General features: G+C 38.7%; 1 protein-coding gene across 2 annotated transcripts in view; it reads left to right on the top strand.

Moving 5' to 3' along the window:
• LAMA4 (laminin subunit alpha 4) overlaps window positions 1-15,934 on the top strand; it is a 143,569-nt gene that overhangs the window by 82,229 nt on the left and 45,406 nt on the right. For both annotated transcript variants that reach the window (XM_042987018.1, XM_042987017.1), the window contains exons 12-15: window positions 1,772-1,888; window positions 7,296-7,444; window positions 11,636-11,777; window positions 12,532-12,628. In XM_042987018.1, the coding sequence (XP_042842952.1) occupies window positions 1,772-1,888; window positions 7,296-7,444; window positions 11,636-11,777; window positions 12,532-12,628 (505 nt within the window). The remainder of the gene's footprint in view (window positions 1-1,771; window positions 1,889-7,295; window positions 7,445-11,635; window positions 11,778-12,531; window positions 12,629-15,934) is intronic.

Genomic DNA, 15,934 nt, shown 5'->3' with positions numbered 1-15,934 from the left:
CCTGCCACTCAGTGCTGTTACCACAAGGCTTTAAAGTTTGGCTCTGACTTCGGGATGTTACCTGCGCTCCCTTAAGGGGACCAGATACAAGATCTTCCGACAGGGGTCATGTCTCAGAAGGAAAACCTCTCTGAACGAGCTAAATAATACCAACCTTTTCCACCTCCTTTCCTTACCTACCTTAATACCCTTATTTTATTTTTTCTTTTTCCTTTTTTTTTGCATTAATTTTTTTAATTTAATTATCAAATTGGCTTCCATACAACACCCAGTGCTCATCCCAACAAGTGCCCTCCTTAATGCCCATCACACATTTCCCCTCTCCCCCCCAAGCCCCTCCCCATCCACCTTCAGTTTGTTCTCTGTGTTTAAAAGTCTCTTGTGGCTTGCCTCCCTCCCTCTCTGTTTGTATTTTCCCCCTCCCTTCCCCCATGGTCTTCTGTTAAGTCTCTCAAGATCCACATATGAGTGAAAACATATGTTATCTGTCCTTCTCTGACTGACTTATTTCACTCAGCATATTTCATTTCCAGTTCCATCCACGTTGCTGCAAATGGCACGATTTCATTGCCAAGTAGATAATACTCTTATGTTAAGATACTGCTTTTGTATAGAGCTGTGTGACTCCCGCTGCTTGTGGAGACAAGAATAATTAGCCCCAGATAGTCACACTGTATTAAGCTTGGTGGATTTCGAGGGGAAATTGATTTTGGAAGGTTCTTGCATTAAGATGTTCAAATGGGGTTCTTTTCTGTCCTTGGACCTATATCTTCCCCTGTTGCAACGTGTTTGGAGAAGATGCTTCCATCTTCCTTCCCTAAATTAGAAAAGACTGCAGGGAACACGAAAGACACTGAGATGAATTTAGGAAGTGTGTCCTTCTATATCTGGGCTTCTGTAATTATTCCCATGATATCTTAGATCATACCATAAGTCATATATTTCAACCTCCATTCAAATTACCACTTCTAAAGTAACTTTGACTCATTTTTTACTCAGATTGTAAAATGAGTCTTTTACTTTTCCCTCTTAAAGTATCATTCTGTGTTGCTTTCAAACTCCAAACTCATTTGAGGCTATCTAATATTTCTTCAAAATCACAATATGCCTGTTTCTAGAATCCAACAGCGAAGGTAGAAATGAAAACATTCATCAAAAAATAGATTAACACTTGGGCCATTTTCCCTCCTCAAAAAGTCTGAGCATCTAACATTACGAGCTCAGAGTGCCAGGAAGCTAGATCACAATTTCATGCTTTCATAGTAGGGCCATTTAAAAAAATCTTTTTAAGGACTTTAAGATTGTTTTGTATATGCTTTATTACTATCCAAATGAGCTATCCGTGCCTGGCCCAAAGTCAACACATGAAATGCCTTTCTGAATTAATTCATTTTTCCACTTAGTGCGAATATAGAGCTTCTGTGCACTCCCGCATCCAGTGTCCCGCTTTTTACATTTATGGAGAAAAAGTCAAAGGCTCTCTCTGAAGTGGTCACTCCCCTTGAGATGATGGTGTTTTGAGCAATAATCATACCTAAGTGCTTCAAAGCTCCCAAAGTGCTTACATTTGTTACCTCCATATTATAAATGAAAAAACGGAGCATGACATGGGTAGAATTCCCCAAAGTTACACAGCAATTAAGTCTTGGGGCCATGAGAGGAACCTAGATTTGTCTGAGCACAAAGACAGGAGGTGACATTGACCATTCTACCTGATGCTTTCTCTACAGTGACCTTCTCTTCTGCTGTATCTTACGCTTCCTTCCCACAGAAACAACACGAGAGAGTGAGGGAACAGATGGAAGGGGTGAATGCTTCTCTGAAGACGTCTTTGGATTCTCTGACAACACCCCGTCTGACCCTTTCAGAACTTGATGATATAATAAAGGTAGGGATGCATGTGGCCTGTAGGTTTGGATTTATAACAGATCGGAACAGCGGCTCATTGTCACAGAACAACAGTGGAATCCAATTCAAATCTGTCAAGTTAACTGGAGTTACAGAAGTAGGATCAGAAGACTGAAGTTTTCAGTTTCCCTCATTGCATGGCGGCACTACCCACATATGACTGTTTAAATTTAAACGACTAAAAATGAAAGAAATCAGAATGGAATTCCTCTGTTGAATTAGCCCTATTTCAAGTGCTCAATAGTGCCCCGCGTGGCTCCTAGCTACTGAAAGGAGATCATTTTAAAGTCATCTGATCACCATCTCATTCTTCTTCGACTGTTTCAGCGCCAAGCTCCCTGTCTTCCTCTCCATCCCTACTCCCATCACTATCCTTGGTGACACCAAATTCGAGATGGATGAGCCCACCAGCTCTCAGACCTCCGGCCCCCATAACTTCTCCTGCCCAACAAGCTTTTCCTCCAGCCCACCCTGCTTATCCCTCCTATAGCCTAATGCTACATCACAATACCTACCTCATTCACCTCAATTCATCTCATCACATAGACGTTTTACCATCTCACATCATCACAAGAAGGGTGAGTACAGTACAATAAGACATTTTTAGAGAGAGACCACATTCTCACAATTTTTATTAGAGTATATTGTGATAATTGTTCTATTTTATTATCACTCATTATTATTACACTCTTACTGAGCCTAACTGATAAACTAAACTTTATCATAGGCTTATACACATAGGAAAAACATAGTATATACAGGGTTTGGTACCATTCACAGATTTAGGTACCCACTGAGGATCTTGGAATATATTCTCTGTAGAGAAGGGGGGACTACTGTATAATCATTTTTTGCAAACAGCCTTAACTTCTTTATCCACCTCTTCCCTTACTGTACGCACATGAGAATTCTATCCCTATAGCCCAGTAAACCCAAGTATCCCCAGCATCATGGCCATACCAGAGAAGCCAACATAGTGAAAAATTCACCTTCCCTTCTATCAGTCTGGCTGGTGAATTTGCTTCATGCTTCACTGAAAAACAGGAACAAAGAGAAGAGAATTTCCCTCATCTTTCTCCCCAGTTCTACCAGCCCACCTGCATTTCTATGCACACATCTACCTTCCTTCTTACTATAATTAGTGAAGTATCCCTTCTCCTGTTGAAGTCTCATCTCCTCACCTGTGCTCTGAATCCCATCCTTCCCCACCTCAAGAACGGGGCCGCAGGTTTCCCCCTGAAAGTATGCCCTCTCTCTTCTCTTTGGTCCCATTCTTACTCTCTACTGAACCATTGCTGCCAACATGGAAACATGTGTAAGTATCTCCTATCCTTTAAAAGAAGAAAGCCCTTGCCTGCATGCCTCTAATCTCTGTCCCATTCATTACTCTACTCTGCTCAACTTCACAGCAAAACACCTCGAGAGTCATTTATAGCTGGCACATCCACCTTCCAGCCATCTGCTGCCTTCCGTACACAACCCACTCCAAATGGGATTTCACGCCCCTCCGCCGAGACTGTTCTTGTCCACGTCATCAGTGAACTCAACATAACCAAAACCACGGTTACTTCTCCCTCCTCAGCATTCTTAGCCTCCTTGCTGACTAACCTTTTCTCCTTATTTAAACACTCAGAGTTTTCATCCTGGCTCCTCCAGTACCCTCCCCCCTCACCTGGTCCTCCTCCCACCTCATTGGAGAGTTTTTTTCCAGCCTCCTCTGCTAGATTCACCTCTGCACATCCTCTGTGTAGTACATATTTTAGGCTCTGCAGGCCACGTATAACCACACTCCCTTTTATTCTGTGCGTTTTTTTTTGTTGTTGTTTTTATTTTTTACAACTCTTCAAAAATTTAGATAATGTCCTTAGCTAGGAGCTGTGTAGAAACAGGCCTCAAGCTGTACGTGGCCCTGAGCTGTTGGTCCATCCCTGCTCTTGATAATGAATGGCTCCATTCTCAGTCCTGGGCCCTCTTTGATACTTACCCTTTCTCCCTAGCTGATTGCATTGAATCCCATGGCTTTAAAGAACAATTATATGCATGACCCCACAATTTATACCTCCAGCTTTCATACTTCCACTGAGTTCCAGACTCATATCCAAATGCTTACTTAAAGTTTTCCAGTAAGAACTCAGAGATTTTATCTACCACTTAGATGTGTAATAGTCATATCAAACTTAACACATTCTGAATAAAACCTGCTTCTTCCCCACCTCAGTAACCGGCACAACCCCATTTGCTCAAATCAAAACTCCAGAGTCATTGTTGATTTCTCCTCTCTCCTCCTTCCCGTTTCGATAAGACCCATTGACCCTATCTCCAAAAGGAGTCCTGGTTTCTGACCACTCCCTTCGCTGCTTCTACTCTGCGGTCCAGGCTACCTCCTCTCCAGCATGAACTGCCAAAGGAGCCTCCTACCCATTCATTTACCTCCACTCTTGCCCCTCAAGACTCAGTCTCCATTCAGTAGCAGAACAATCCCTTAAAAATATTATTTCTCCCACACAAAAACCTCCAGTGAAACTTAGAGTAAGAAACAAGGTCATTTTACCATGGTTCCTAAGTGACCTGACTCTGACCCATCACTCTACCTCAATCCACGTATCTCTTCCCCACTCACTACCTTCCAGTCCACTCCTCTCTGTCACCCTCCAACTCTGCTCTATTTTTCAAACACACCACACTTTTCCTCACCTCAGGCCCTTTGCACCTGCTGTCTCCAGATCTTCAAATGGCTAGCGTCCTTGTGACATTCAATGCAAAATGGTGTTTTTACCTTCAATCACTCTCCAACCCATCCCACTCATACTCTTTTATTCAAAATACTTTTTACTCTCTGAAATTAACTTGTTCAATTATTTGACCATTTATCTATAATCTATATATTCCCACTAGGTTGTAAATTCCCTGAAAGCAGAGACTATATTCATAGTTACGCATTCTATCTCCTAAAAGAGTGCCTGGCACACAGTGGGCATATGCTGAATATTTATTTAATTAATTAATAAGTAAAGGTGGAATGTCCATGGTATTCTTTCTGCTTATACAACTAAATATAATTTTCTTCAAAGTTGTTCCCCAGATGATCTACCAAATAGCTAGAGACTTAATACTGTCTCCACAGAAATAAACCCTTTGTGCTAAGGACTATGCTACATTCTGAGAATACAAAAATAAATTAGACACAAATCTTGCCTTCCACAATTATGTAGTCTGGTGGGTGGAATAATCATGCAAAATTATTATAGTAGTGTGATACATGAACAGTAGAAATATATAACAACACTGAACTCATCCTGGAGAAATTAAGGATAGCTTCATAAAGGAAGTGATATTTCAGCTGAAACTGGAAGGATTCATAGAACTTTTCCAGGTGGGTCAGACAGAAAAGATAGCAAAGTTATCCTGGATAGAGAAAATACTATGTGCAAAGGTACAGCGGCCAGAAAAAAATCGGGGAGCATTAAAGCATCGGTTACTCAAGGTTTGACCATGGTACATAATGGGGTGGGGACGGGTGAGAAATGATGAGATTGGAAAGAGGAGGGATCAGTTGATGAAGCCACCTGAGTAATCAAATGTGTTCCTGCAGAGCAGTTGGCTGATTTTGAGAGGGAAAATAACATGAGCAGATTTGCTTAATAGAAAGATGGCCATTCCTGTCGGATGGTGCAGAGTGGGTTAGAAGACTTGAAAGACTAGGCTGGCAGAGCTAAGTTAGATTATTCATAGAGGAAAGGTTTGAGTCAAGCCTGAGCAACACCAGCTTTTGAAGTCTCCTTCCTGGACAGTGAAAAAGGAGACCCAGGAGAGAACAGTGTCACAGAAGCCAAGGAAAGAGAGAGTTTTGGGGGAACGACAATGACTAACACCGTCACAAACCAGAAATAAATCCAGTACATAAAGCAGGAAAGTGTCGAATGGATCTGGCAATAGGGTGTCTGACACTGGGGACCTTGGCAAGAACCATTTCTGTGGAATGCACTCGATCAACAAAGAAAAGAAGCTGGAGGGGAAGCTAGAGTCAAGGAATAGGTTTTGTTTGTTTGTTTTTAATGGGAGAGGTTAACTGGGCATGTTTATACATGAGAGGAGCCACTAGTTAGGGAGCAAGAAGAAGAGAAAACAGGGCAGCATGCCTTATACAGAAAAGGAACACTTTTCCTCTTAAAATATGAGAAAGATGTACATAAAAATGTAGCTATAATAGGGTTTTCTTTGAGGGGAAGGGACTGAAGGATGGTGGCAAAGAGTTGTTTGTGATTCTTCTTTGTTGGTATTGGAGTCTCTGAGGAGAATAGTACCCTCTATCAGCTCCCAAGTTCTAAACGAGTTGAAAAATAAATAAAATTGTAAATACGAGACCCAAGAACATCACCTTCATTTCTGATGCAACTAAGATGAGGACATGGCTTTAGGTCTCTTAGCCAAGTGGCGTGGCTAATACTCAATCCCAGAATTAGGCAGAACTGCCCGCTCAGACAGGCAACATTGCAGGAAGGTTCACGTGGGGGTTCTGCCCAGAACAACTTTCATTATGGACAAACACAGGAAAACTCAGGCTTGCTACCAAGAGGCAGAGCGTAGAGTTGAACAGAGACTACACAGTTATTCCCCCCAAAATTTACCAATCAAATAAACCAGTCCCTTTCTTAGGAGCAGAATTAGGAAAGGGGTGGAGAGGTCTGAGGTTTCAGTGACTGAGCTCCCTTCATAGGGAGGAAACATCAGGAGTACAGAAAAAAAAAAAATTCCCTGCTACAGTTAGTTGATGTCTTCTAAATAAAAAAGAAAATAAAGTAATCTGCTTAGAATCAGTTGGAGATGGAAAAAGGAAAAGGTCATGGCTTAAGAATGGTGACAATGTCAAGAATCACTATTTGAGTGACTGGGAAAAATGAATGATGCTCATTAGATTTAGTAACATAGATATCATTAGTTTAATTTCTGTTTTTTTGGAGCAGTGAAGTAAAAACCAGACTGGAGTGGGTTAAAGAGTGAGTTAAAAAGTGATAAAATAGAGACAGCTAACATAAACACTTTTTTGACGATATTTTACTATACGGTGAATAGAAAAGTAAGGTAATAACATTGGGGAAATCTATGGGTAATGGAGGGGTTTTTTGGTTTATCTTCATTTTGTTTTGTTTTCAGGTGGGAGAAGGCAGAGCATGTCTGAAAGTGGGGGAAGCAATCCATAGAGAAAGAGTTAAAGATGCAAGAGAAAAAAAGTCTACTTGAAGTATTTTAGACTCGTATAGACCCGGCCTGAAATTTACTAAACCTCATGATAAGGAGGAATAGAGATTATCTTTTGGTGCTCCAAGGGAAAAAGATTTTAAGTCCTTCTATGTTCAACAATTTACTTTTTAAAACATTTTCTTTAGAATGCATCAGGGATTTATGCGGAAATAGATGGAGCCAAAAATGAACTACAAGGAAAGCTCTCCAACCTAAGTAACCTTAGTCATGATTTAGTCCAAGAAGCCGTCGACCATGCCCAGAACCTTCAACAAGAGGCTGATGAATTGAGCAGGTAATATCCTGTTTTTAGAAATGCAAATAACTACATAGAGTGAATAACTCATTTTTATTCAATTCCACATGTCAGAATTACTGGGATACAGATTAGCAAATTGGGCTTGGGGTTGTGTTTGTTTGTTCATTTGAAGGTTTGTTAGTTGGTCGGTCTAAGAGCCAGCCAATCATTGTTTATTGCAATTGCTTTAGGGAGAGTTTTTTATTAAAAAAAAAAATCTGTCAGATTAGAGGCCTATGTTGTGAGGGGTGGTTCTGCTCCACAGTTATTAATAGGGGAACTAAGGCATTTTTATTAGGGACATTACTGCTGCACAAAATATTATCAAGTCCCTTCACAAGGTCCCAATTAGATCCCTCTACAAGGTCTAATTCTGCCACCATCACATATTTATTTCACAGACAGCATTAGCTTTCACACCCAAGGGTCTTAAGTAAAGCTGGTTAGAAGTTGGCAATACAGCTGACTTCTGGTATATACTCTGGACATTCTACAGTGCCCAGCAGGAACTGTTTGATTTCAACACCTGATTAAGAGAAAATCAATTGCCAATTTTCCTCACAGCATCTAGAAGAGAGTCCCACACCCTTTGGGCACTCAATTAGTGTTAATTGAAATGTACTGAAAGTCTGGAATTGAATTCATGACCTTGAAATGATAGGTAAATAATGAGATAATTATAGAGAAAGACTACAAATCTGGCAATTAGAAATAAGGATCAGTAAAGGTCATGGATAAATTAAGAACCAATTTAACTCTTGTTCAAAACTTAAACTACCTTTTTATTCCTGATTGTCAAAATTTTCAAATATCCCTCCAAATCTTCTGAGAATTGAAGGAAAGAGAGGAGAGAGAGAGAGAGAGAGAGAGAGAGGGAGAAATAGATGTTATGCAAAATCTTCATGTACAAAATGGCATTGTATCCACCTTAGCATCATGCTTCCAGTAAATGTGATTTTGATCAAGCCAATAAAATGGAGCTTGGATAAAATATTATTTGGATAATGTGCTGTATTGGAATAACATTGTTTTTGAGATTCCCTCCTATGGCTGTCTTCATTTTTCTTTTTTCTTTTTTTTAATTTTTAATGTTTATTTATTTTTGAGAAAGAGAGAGAGAGCACAAGCAGGGAAGGGGCAGAGAGAGAGGGAGACACAGAATACAAAGCAGACTCCAGGCTCTGAGCTATCAGCACAGAGCCCAATGCAGGGCTTGAACTCACAAACTGTGAGATCATGTCCTGAGCCGAAGTCGGACACTTAACGACTGAGCCACCCAGCGCTCCTGTCTTCATTTTTCTTTTACCCTTTATTTCAATGACTATGTCCTATTAATAGGGTTCCAACACATACTTTCACTAAATGCCACCCTGAAACAGTGTTCTAGGATGATTCTAAGTAAGTTACCCGTGCTTTACATGAAAACCTGATCAGAAATATCAATCACCCTGAAATCACTTTTGCATTTAAGATATTTCAGACTGAATATATTCAGTGAAACATCCAAATTTCTAGATGTCCTCCCCTCAAAATGTGAATATTCTTCATCATCTATCTGGTGACCCAATAATTTGCTTCTTGTGCCTCAAACAGAAATAAACATAATTCATCAAGAAATTTCCATTTCAAAAGCACATTTTTATTTTGTGTATTGATGCAGTACCTGTTTTGTGCCTAGTAATGAAAACAGAGTATTAAAGACTTTGTTTCTTTTTTTTTTTTAAGTTTATTTATTTATTTTGAAAGAGAGACAGAGAGAGCAAGCGGGGGAGGGGCAGAGAGAGAGAGAGAGAGGGAGAGAGAGAATCCCAAGCTGTGCTGACAGCACAGAGCCCAATGCAGGGCTTGAGCCCATGAATCATAAGATCATGACCTGAGCAGAAATCAAGAGTCAGACACTTGGGGCCCCTGCGTGGCTCAGTTGGTTAAGCGTCCACCTTCGGCTCAGGTCATGATCTCACAGTTTGTGAGTTCAAATCCCACATCAGGCTCTGTGCTAACAGCTCAGCGCCTGGAGCCTGTTTCAGATTCTGTGTCTGTCCATCTCTCGGCCCCTCCCCTGCTCATGCTCTGTGTCTCTCTGTCTCTCAATAACAAATAAACGTTAAAAAAATTAAAAAAAAAAAAAGAGTCAGACACTTAACCAACTGAGCCACCCACGCACCTCTAAAGGCTTTGTTTCAAGCTCTTTCTTATATCTTAATATTCTAGCCAGCACAATTTAAAAATATTAATGAATACTTGTAACATTTTATTCTTTCTATCCCTTTTTTTTAAAACTTGCTGATTTTACTCTCTGTGCCATTTCTAAGAACAAGGGCTTATGGGTAGGAAAAAGTGCCAAGTATTTGGATTAGAACTACCTCCGCAGAGCAGAGTTGCATTATGACTTTCATGGGCCCTAGGTACTTTTGCCTCTGTGGGCTCCTTCCTCCATAAAAATATTTAAAATTATATGTCATGATAACATTGTTATAAAAACTAATGTAATCATTTTAGTATCCTCATTGTTCTTCTGATTTAAAAAAAATTAAAATGAACATATCTCTGTGGGGCTCTATGATGCCTAATGGATAAGTCAGCCCTCCTGGAGAGGAAAGAATGATGACGACCTTGGACAAAAGAGAGGAAAGTAGCCAAAGCAATACAGAAAAAGTCACTCGGAGCCCAAAACAGCACACAGCTTAATAGGTCAGGACAGTTGGAAGTGGTGAGCCAGTGTGGGATCTGCAATGTCACATACTGGGTCACAGAGAATCTTCCGGAAGTTACTGATGAATAAAATGATACTAGCCATGAACTAAGCCATGAACTGAGAAAATGTGGCACTGGTGGATTTAAAACTGAATAAAATTGAGGGGCGCCTGGGTGGCTCAAATCAGTTAAGCATCCAACTCTTCATTTCAGTTCAAGCCAGGATCTCAGTTTCATGAGTTCAAGCCCCACATCAGGCTCTGCACTGTCAGCACAGAGCTTGCTTGGGATTCTCTCTCTCTCCTTCTCTCTCTGCCCCTCCTCCACTCATGCTGTCTCTCTGTCTCTCAAATAAACAAATAAAATCAAAAACTTAAAGTTCTTTTTAAAAAAAAATAAATAAAACGGAATAAAATAGAGACACAGGATTCAGGATGAGCTGCAGAAGTAAAGCGGTGCTTATATTATAGAGGAAAAAGTGTCAATAAAGTGAATTATTCTATGAATATATTTAGAATTTGAAATTCCAGTTCAAGAAATAGTTCCGGTATAATAATAAACCCTGATGTTTGTTGGATGACAGGCATGGTAGCAAGCATTTCACATATTTTATCCCTGTTGTACCTCACATCAATCCTCTGCGACATGAAGCGTTATCAGCCACTATGTGAGAGCGCCCTCTGCATGATGGGTACCCAAGAAATATTAGATGAACCTGAAGGAGTCCAGAAAGGGGTAAAGGCAGAAAACATGGTGTATGGGGCAAGGGAGGAAATGGGCATGAGTAGGGCTTTGCACTTCAGAGAAGCAGCTGGGCCGTAGGAGTGAGACAAGTCATAACAACCTGTATCCTGGTTCCTTCTATAAAAAGGGAATAACAATGTCTACTTCATGGGTGTGATAAGAATTAAAGACGTACTATATAGAACAAGTCCAGCCCAGTATCTGCATATAGATGCTCAGTATGTGTCATTCCCCTTCTTAAGGGAAAATATGATGTTTTATAAAGTGAACAAAAGGTTAGGTAAATAGAGTGCAACTAAGACCTAACACCACGCTGTGGCTATGCACCCTCTCTGAGAGCCTTGGTTTCTTCTATGGGTAGAAAGTAACAACGCTGATTTGGGTAAGTAGGTGAGGGAGGACTGTGGGTTCATTCCTCTGCCTGACTGCCACAATATAAACAAGCCGTTGCTTGAAGAGGTGCAGAGGGCTGATTTAAATCATCATTCTTTTTTCCTGTGGCCACTGCCAGGCAAACAGCTTTCATGAAGCCAAAATGGGGTAAAGTCTTAGGGGCACCAAAGGCAGAGGAAAGCAAAGAAGATGTCCTCCTAGGAAAGGCAGCTCGGGAAAACCTTTCCAAGCCAAGTGACTTTAAATAACAGGAAGAAGGTCCCTGTGGTCCCGGAAGTATTCCAATCAAGCCACAACAATGGTCCCATTTCCCAAAAAAGTAAGAAAGAGAAAAAGGACGAGTTTCTTCTTTTACAGGAATTTGCACAGTTCAGATATGAACGGGCTGGTACAGAAGGCTTTGGACGCTTCAAATGTCTATGAAAATATTGCCAATTATGTTAGTGAAGCCAATGACACAGCAGAATTGGCTTTGAACATCACTGACCGAATTTATGATGTGAGTGTTCCCTTATTTTTTTAAGATTTTGTTTTGAAGTAATCTCTACACCCAACATGGGGCTAGAACTCACAACTCCAAGACAGAGTCACACGCTCCACCAACAGAGCCAGCTAGGTACACACACACACACACACACACACACACACACACACCGAGTATTCCCTTATTTTAAAGTTCATTTACATGCTGCCGTTTCCCAGCTTATGAGTTTTCTGTTTTCTAATGTCATCTCTTGAGCTTCCAGTGTAATACAAATGGCAGAAAGGGCAAGAAAACTAAGAAAACAGCATTTTATTTGTGTTATGAAGGTTTCAGTAGTTCAAGATGTGCCATACTCCTGTCAGCAAATGCCAGTGTCTTTTTGACAGCATTTTTAAACCACAGTCCCTGAATAAACCATATTTAAGATTACCCCATGCTGATAGAGAAGTTGCTTTATGCATACATTCACACTTTTTCAACTCGAAAACTATTTATTGAGTGGCTTCTATTTGACAAGTACTTCAGAGGGGACTTGACCAGGCATTGTTCTAGATTCACTGAATTTTCCTTGAAAAATGTTTACCGTGAAAACGTCATGCACTTTATCTTTTCCTGTTCACATTTGACTTTGATTTTGAGCTATGGAAATGAAGTTGTACGAGTCTTGCTTGGTGTTTAGCAGAGAAACGGTGTCATTTAAATCTTCAATCCATGAGAAGTGGGTTTCTTCTGCTGTCATTCTTATTCTTTCCATACAATTCCTTTGTAGGCTGTGAGTGGGATTGATACTCAAATTATTTACCATAAGGATGAGAGCGAGAACCTCCTCAATCAAGCCAGAGAACTACAAGCAAAGACAGACCCTAGTAAATATGTTTTCTACCTTCCTTCTGATTTATAGCTGCTTCTCTCCTTTCATACAGTGCTTCTGCATGTGGATAAAGATTTCAAAATCCTAAGATTAAAAAACAAATGATCTTTTTTTTACATTATTTTCCCCATTTTATTTTTTTAATTAATTTATTTATTGTTTAATTTACATCCAAGTTAGTTAGCATATAATGTAACAGTGATTTCAGGAGTAGGTTCCTTAATGCCCCTTACCCATTTAGCCCATTCCCCCTCCAGCAACCTTCTGTTCTCTATATTTAAGTTTCTAAAAACAAATCATCTTTCAACTGAATAGCACATTAGTAGTTCCTGCTGAAATTCAAGGTATAAAAGAAGCAAAGATTGGATATTTTAAAATAAATTGTGGTTTAAAAAAAAAAAAAAACCTTCCATGTAGTGAAACATGTGGTAAATACTCTTGCTAATAAAGTAGGCTAATTAATAGAAATTTACCATAAATACCAATTTTCATGGAGATGATGCCATTAAATACACTTAACACTAAAACTATATTGGACACAAGTCAGTCTTCCTTGGACAATTCAGAAGACGCTTTAAATTTTTACATGAATTAATGAATAAGCATTGGGAGAGTTAGGAAGATAGGACACCACACGGCCATCTGGTTATTGGCTCTTGCCTATATTTGTGTTCTACAAGTTTACGATATTTGGGACAAGCCTAATGGCCATATGGGAAGAAGCATTTCCAAAGGCTAGTGTTTGCGTGTGTGAAAGCAAGCCCATCCAAAATGGGAGAGGGAAGAAAAAATAAAAGTGAAATCATTTTTGTCAATTCTGAATCTTGGGAGCTACTCTTAAAAACAATTGCAGTGATTAAGAATCTCACTAAACATTAATCATCTCTGAGCCAATGACCTCATACCTGAGGATGGGGGCTCACTGACTAATGAGGATGGAAATCCATTATCCAGCTAACTTCTAACTACCACCCGAAAAAAAGACCAAGTTTGCAACAAAAAACGTCACATAATTTTATCAAAACAATCAATGTCAATTCTAACCGTATGTTTTCTTTTTTTTTTTTTTTTACAAAGAGCACTACCTAGAGAAAAAAATGCATTTGTTTTCTTATATGCTAAATATTTAAACAGCTATGATAAAGCAACTATTGTTTTATGCTTGCTGGGTAAAGAAAGGCAATAAAAATGTTCTAGTTAATTATATAAGTCTAATCTTGAACTTACTTTTTAGAAAAGAATTAGAATATTACCTGCAAAAATTGAGAATATTAAAAGTAAAATATATTTTTTACTGAAGTATGATTAACATGCAGTGTCATATTAGTTTCGTGTGTACAATACAATGATTCAACAACTCTGTACATTGCTCTGTGCTCATCACATTGAGTGTGCTCTTAAAAAGGAAAATATTTTTAGGTAAATGTTGCCATGTCTATATACTGCTTTGTTTCTTGTGATGTGAAGACCAGAATATGTGGATCTTCATGACAGTGACTTAAATATTTTATCCTCCTTGATAATTTGCAGTTTTCTTAATCTTGTCATTATTGAGTTATTGAACCTCATGAAAACAATTTTTCTTTTCTGGTAATGGTATCTCTTCAAAGTTCTATATTTTAAGTACAGAGAAAATCTCTCCGTATAGGTCTCTGAATATTTCGCAGTGCTGGTCACGTATTTCATGATCTTGTTTGCTTAAATTTCTTCACATATTTGTTTGCAAAAGGGACACCAATGGGGAGTTAGGACTGCGTGGACCAGAACTTTGCCTCCCTTTAGATAACACACATTGGTGATATAAATTCAGATTTTCAGATTAAACTATATTCATCTACTGAGTTTCATTACAATTTCAAATTACTGTTAATTCATTTCCAAATGACTTTCAACAATTAGTAATCTTTATATCCCAGACTTCCTTTTCTTCATTATCTCTATGAAATAGTTAGCAACCTATAATAAACTCAGGAAGCTGCTATTTAAAGGAGAATTCTACTGAATTCATTTGTAAAATGAAAAATGTTTATGTAAAACAATAAGTTTCAAATAGGACAGACTTTTTGTGAAACATTTTTTTCTTATCAACTTCCAGCCCAAAGTAGAATTTTTTTCACCTATTTTTATCAAGGGCTCCAAATATAGAGTTGAATATATTCTTTCTTGGTGTATCAGCCAGTGTTTTTTGCAGCTATAAGACCCAAAAGGAAGAGCTGAAAAGATTGTTTGTATTAAAAATATTTAAAAAACAAAACTAAAAGAGGGAGAGGGGATATAATTCAAGTACAAAGTATGTTTAAGTCCCTCCTTAAATTCTGGAAAATTTTTGGCATTACCCAGAGGAAATGAGAAAGACGTGCTTGTACTTTGTTTACATTGTACTTGGTGACAGAATCAATTCAGCATCACTCATTGTATACCCACTATACACAAAGGGGGAAGATAACCAAATAACAAAGCAGCACGCAAAGACCGTATAATAGAAAGAGAAAGTACACCATGGGAGACAGTATATTTACAAGCCTATAGGAGAGAAAAAGAGTATAATAGGAGGTGAAGAAATTATTTCTCTGTCTGTCAAAAAGCATAAAGTTCCTGATGCTTTGGAAGTAAACAAAGCATGAACCAAGAATTCTTGGGAAAGTTCATCCTTCAGTTCAGACAAGATACTACATCATGACTTGCTTGGATTTGCTCCAAAATAACCCATTATGATTCTATGCTATAAGCGCACTTTCAAGAATAGTTTTGTAAGAAAAAGACTAAGAACATCTGATAGACCTATATGTAAATAATGTGTATACATTTAATCAGTCATTAAACCCTTCCCACAAAGAAATCTCAAGGCTCAGATGGCTTTCCCCGTGAATTCTTCCAAACATTTAAGTAACACCACTTGTGTATAAATTCTTCCAGGAAACAGAAAAAAGAGGAAATATTCTCTAACTTGTTGTATTAAGCCAACAAAACTAAGATACAAAACCTGATAAGAACATTATAAAAAAGGAAAATTACAAGCCACATTCTCTCACAGAGATGTGAAAATTCTAATCGAAATATTAGCAGATCAAATCTAACACACATAGAAGTGATAATACATGATCAAGTTAAGTTTATTCCAAGATTTCAGGGATAGTTTAACATTTAAAACATCAATAGTAATTCACCACATTTTAGGAATATGGGAGAAAATTCATATGATCATGTCACCACATGCAGGAAGATCATTTACCAAAACTCAATACCCATTCATGTTTTTAAAAAACTTGTAGCAAACTAAGAATATAAGGAAACCTCTGTA

Source organism: Panthera tigris, chromosome B2, assembly GCF_018350195.1.
Source record: "Panthera tigris isolate Pti1 chromosome B2, P.tigris_Pti1_mat1.1, whole genome shotgun sequence".
In the NCBI taxonomy this organism is placed as follows: domain Eukaryota; kingdom Metazoa; phylum Chordata; class Mammalia; order Carnivora; family Felidae; genus Panthera; species Panthera tigris.
Note: the sequence above shows the minus strand (reverse complement) of the source record. Positions and strands in the feature narration are given on the sequence as shown.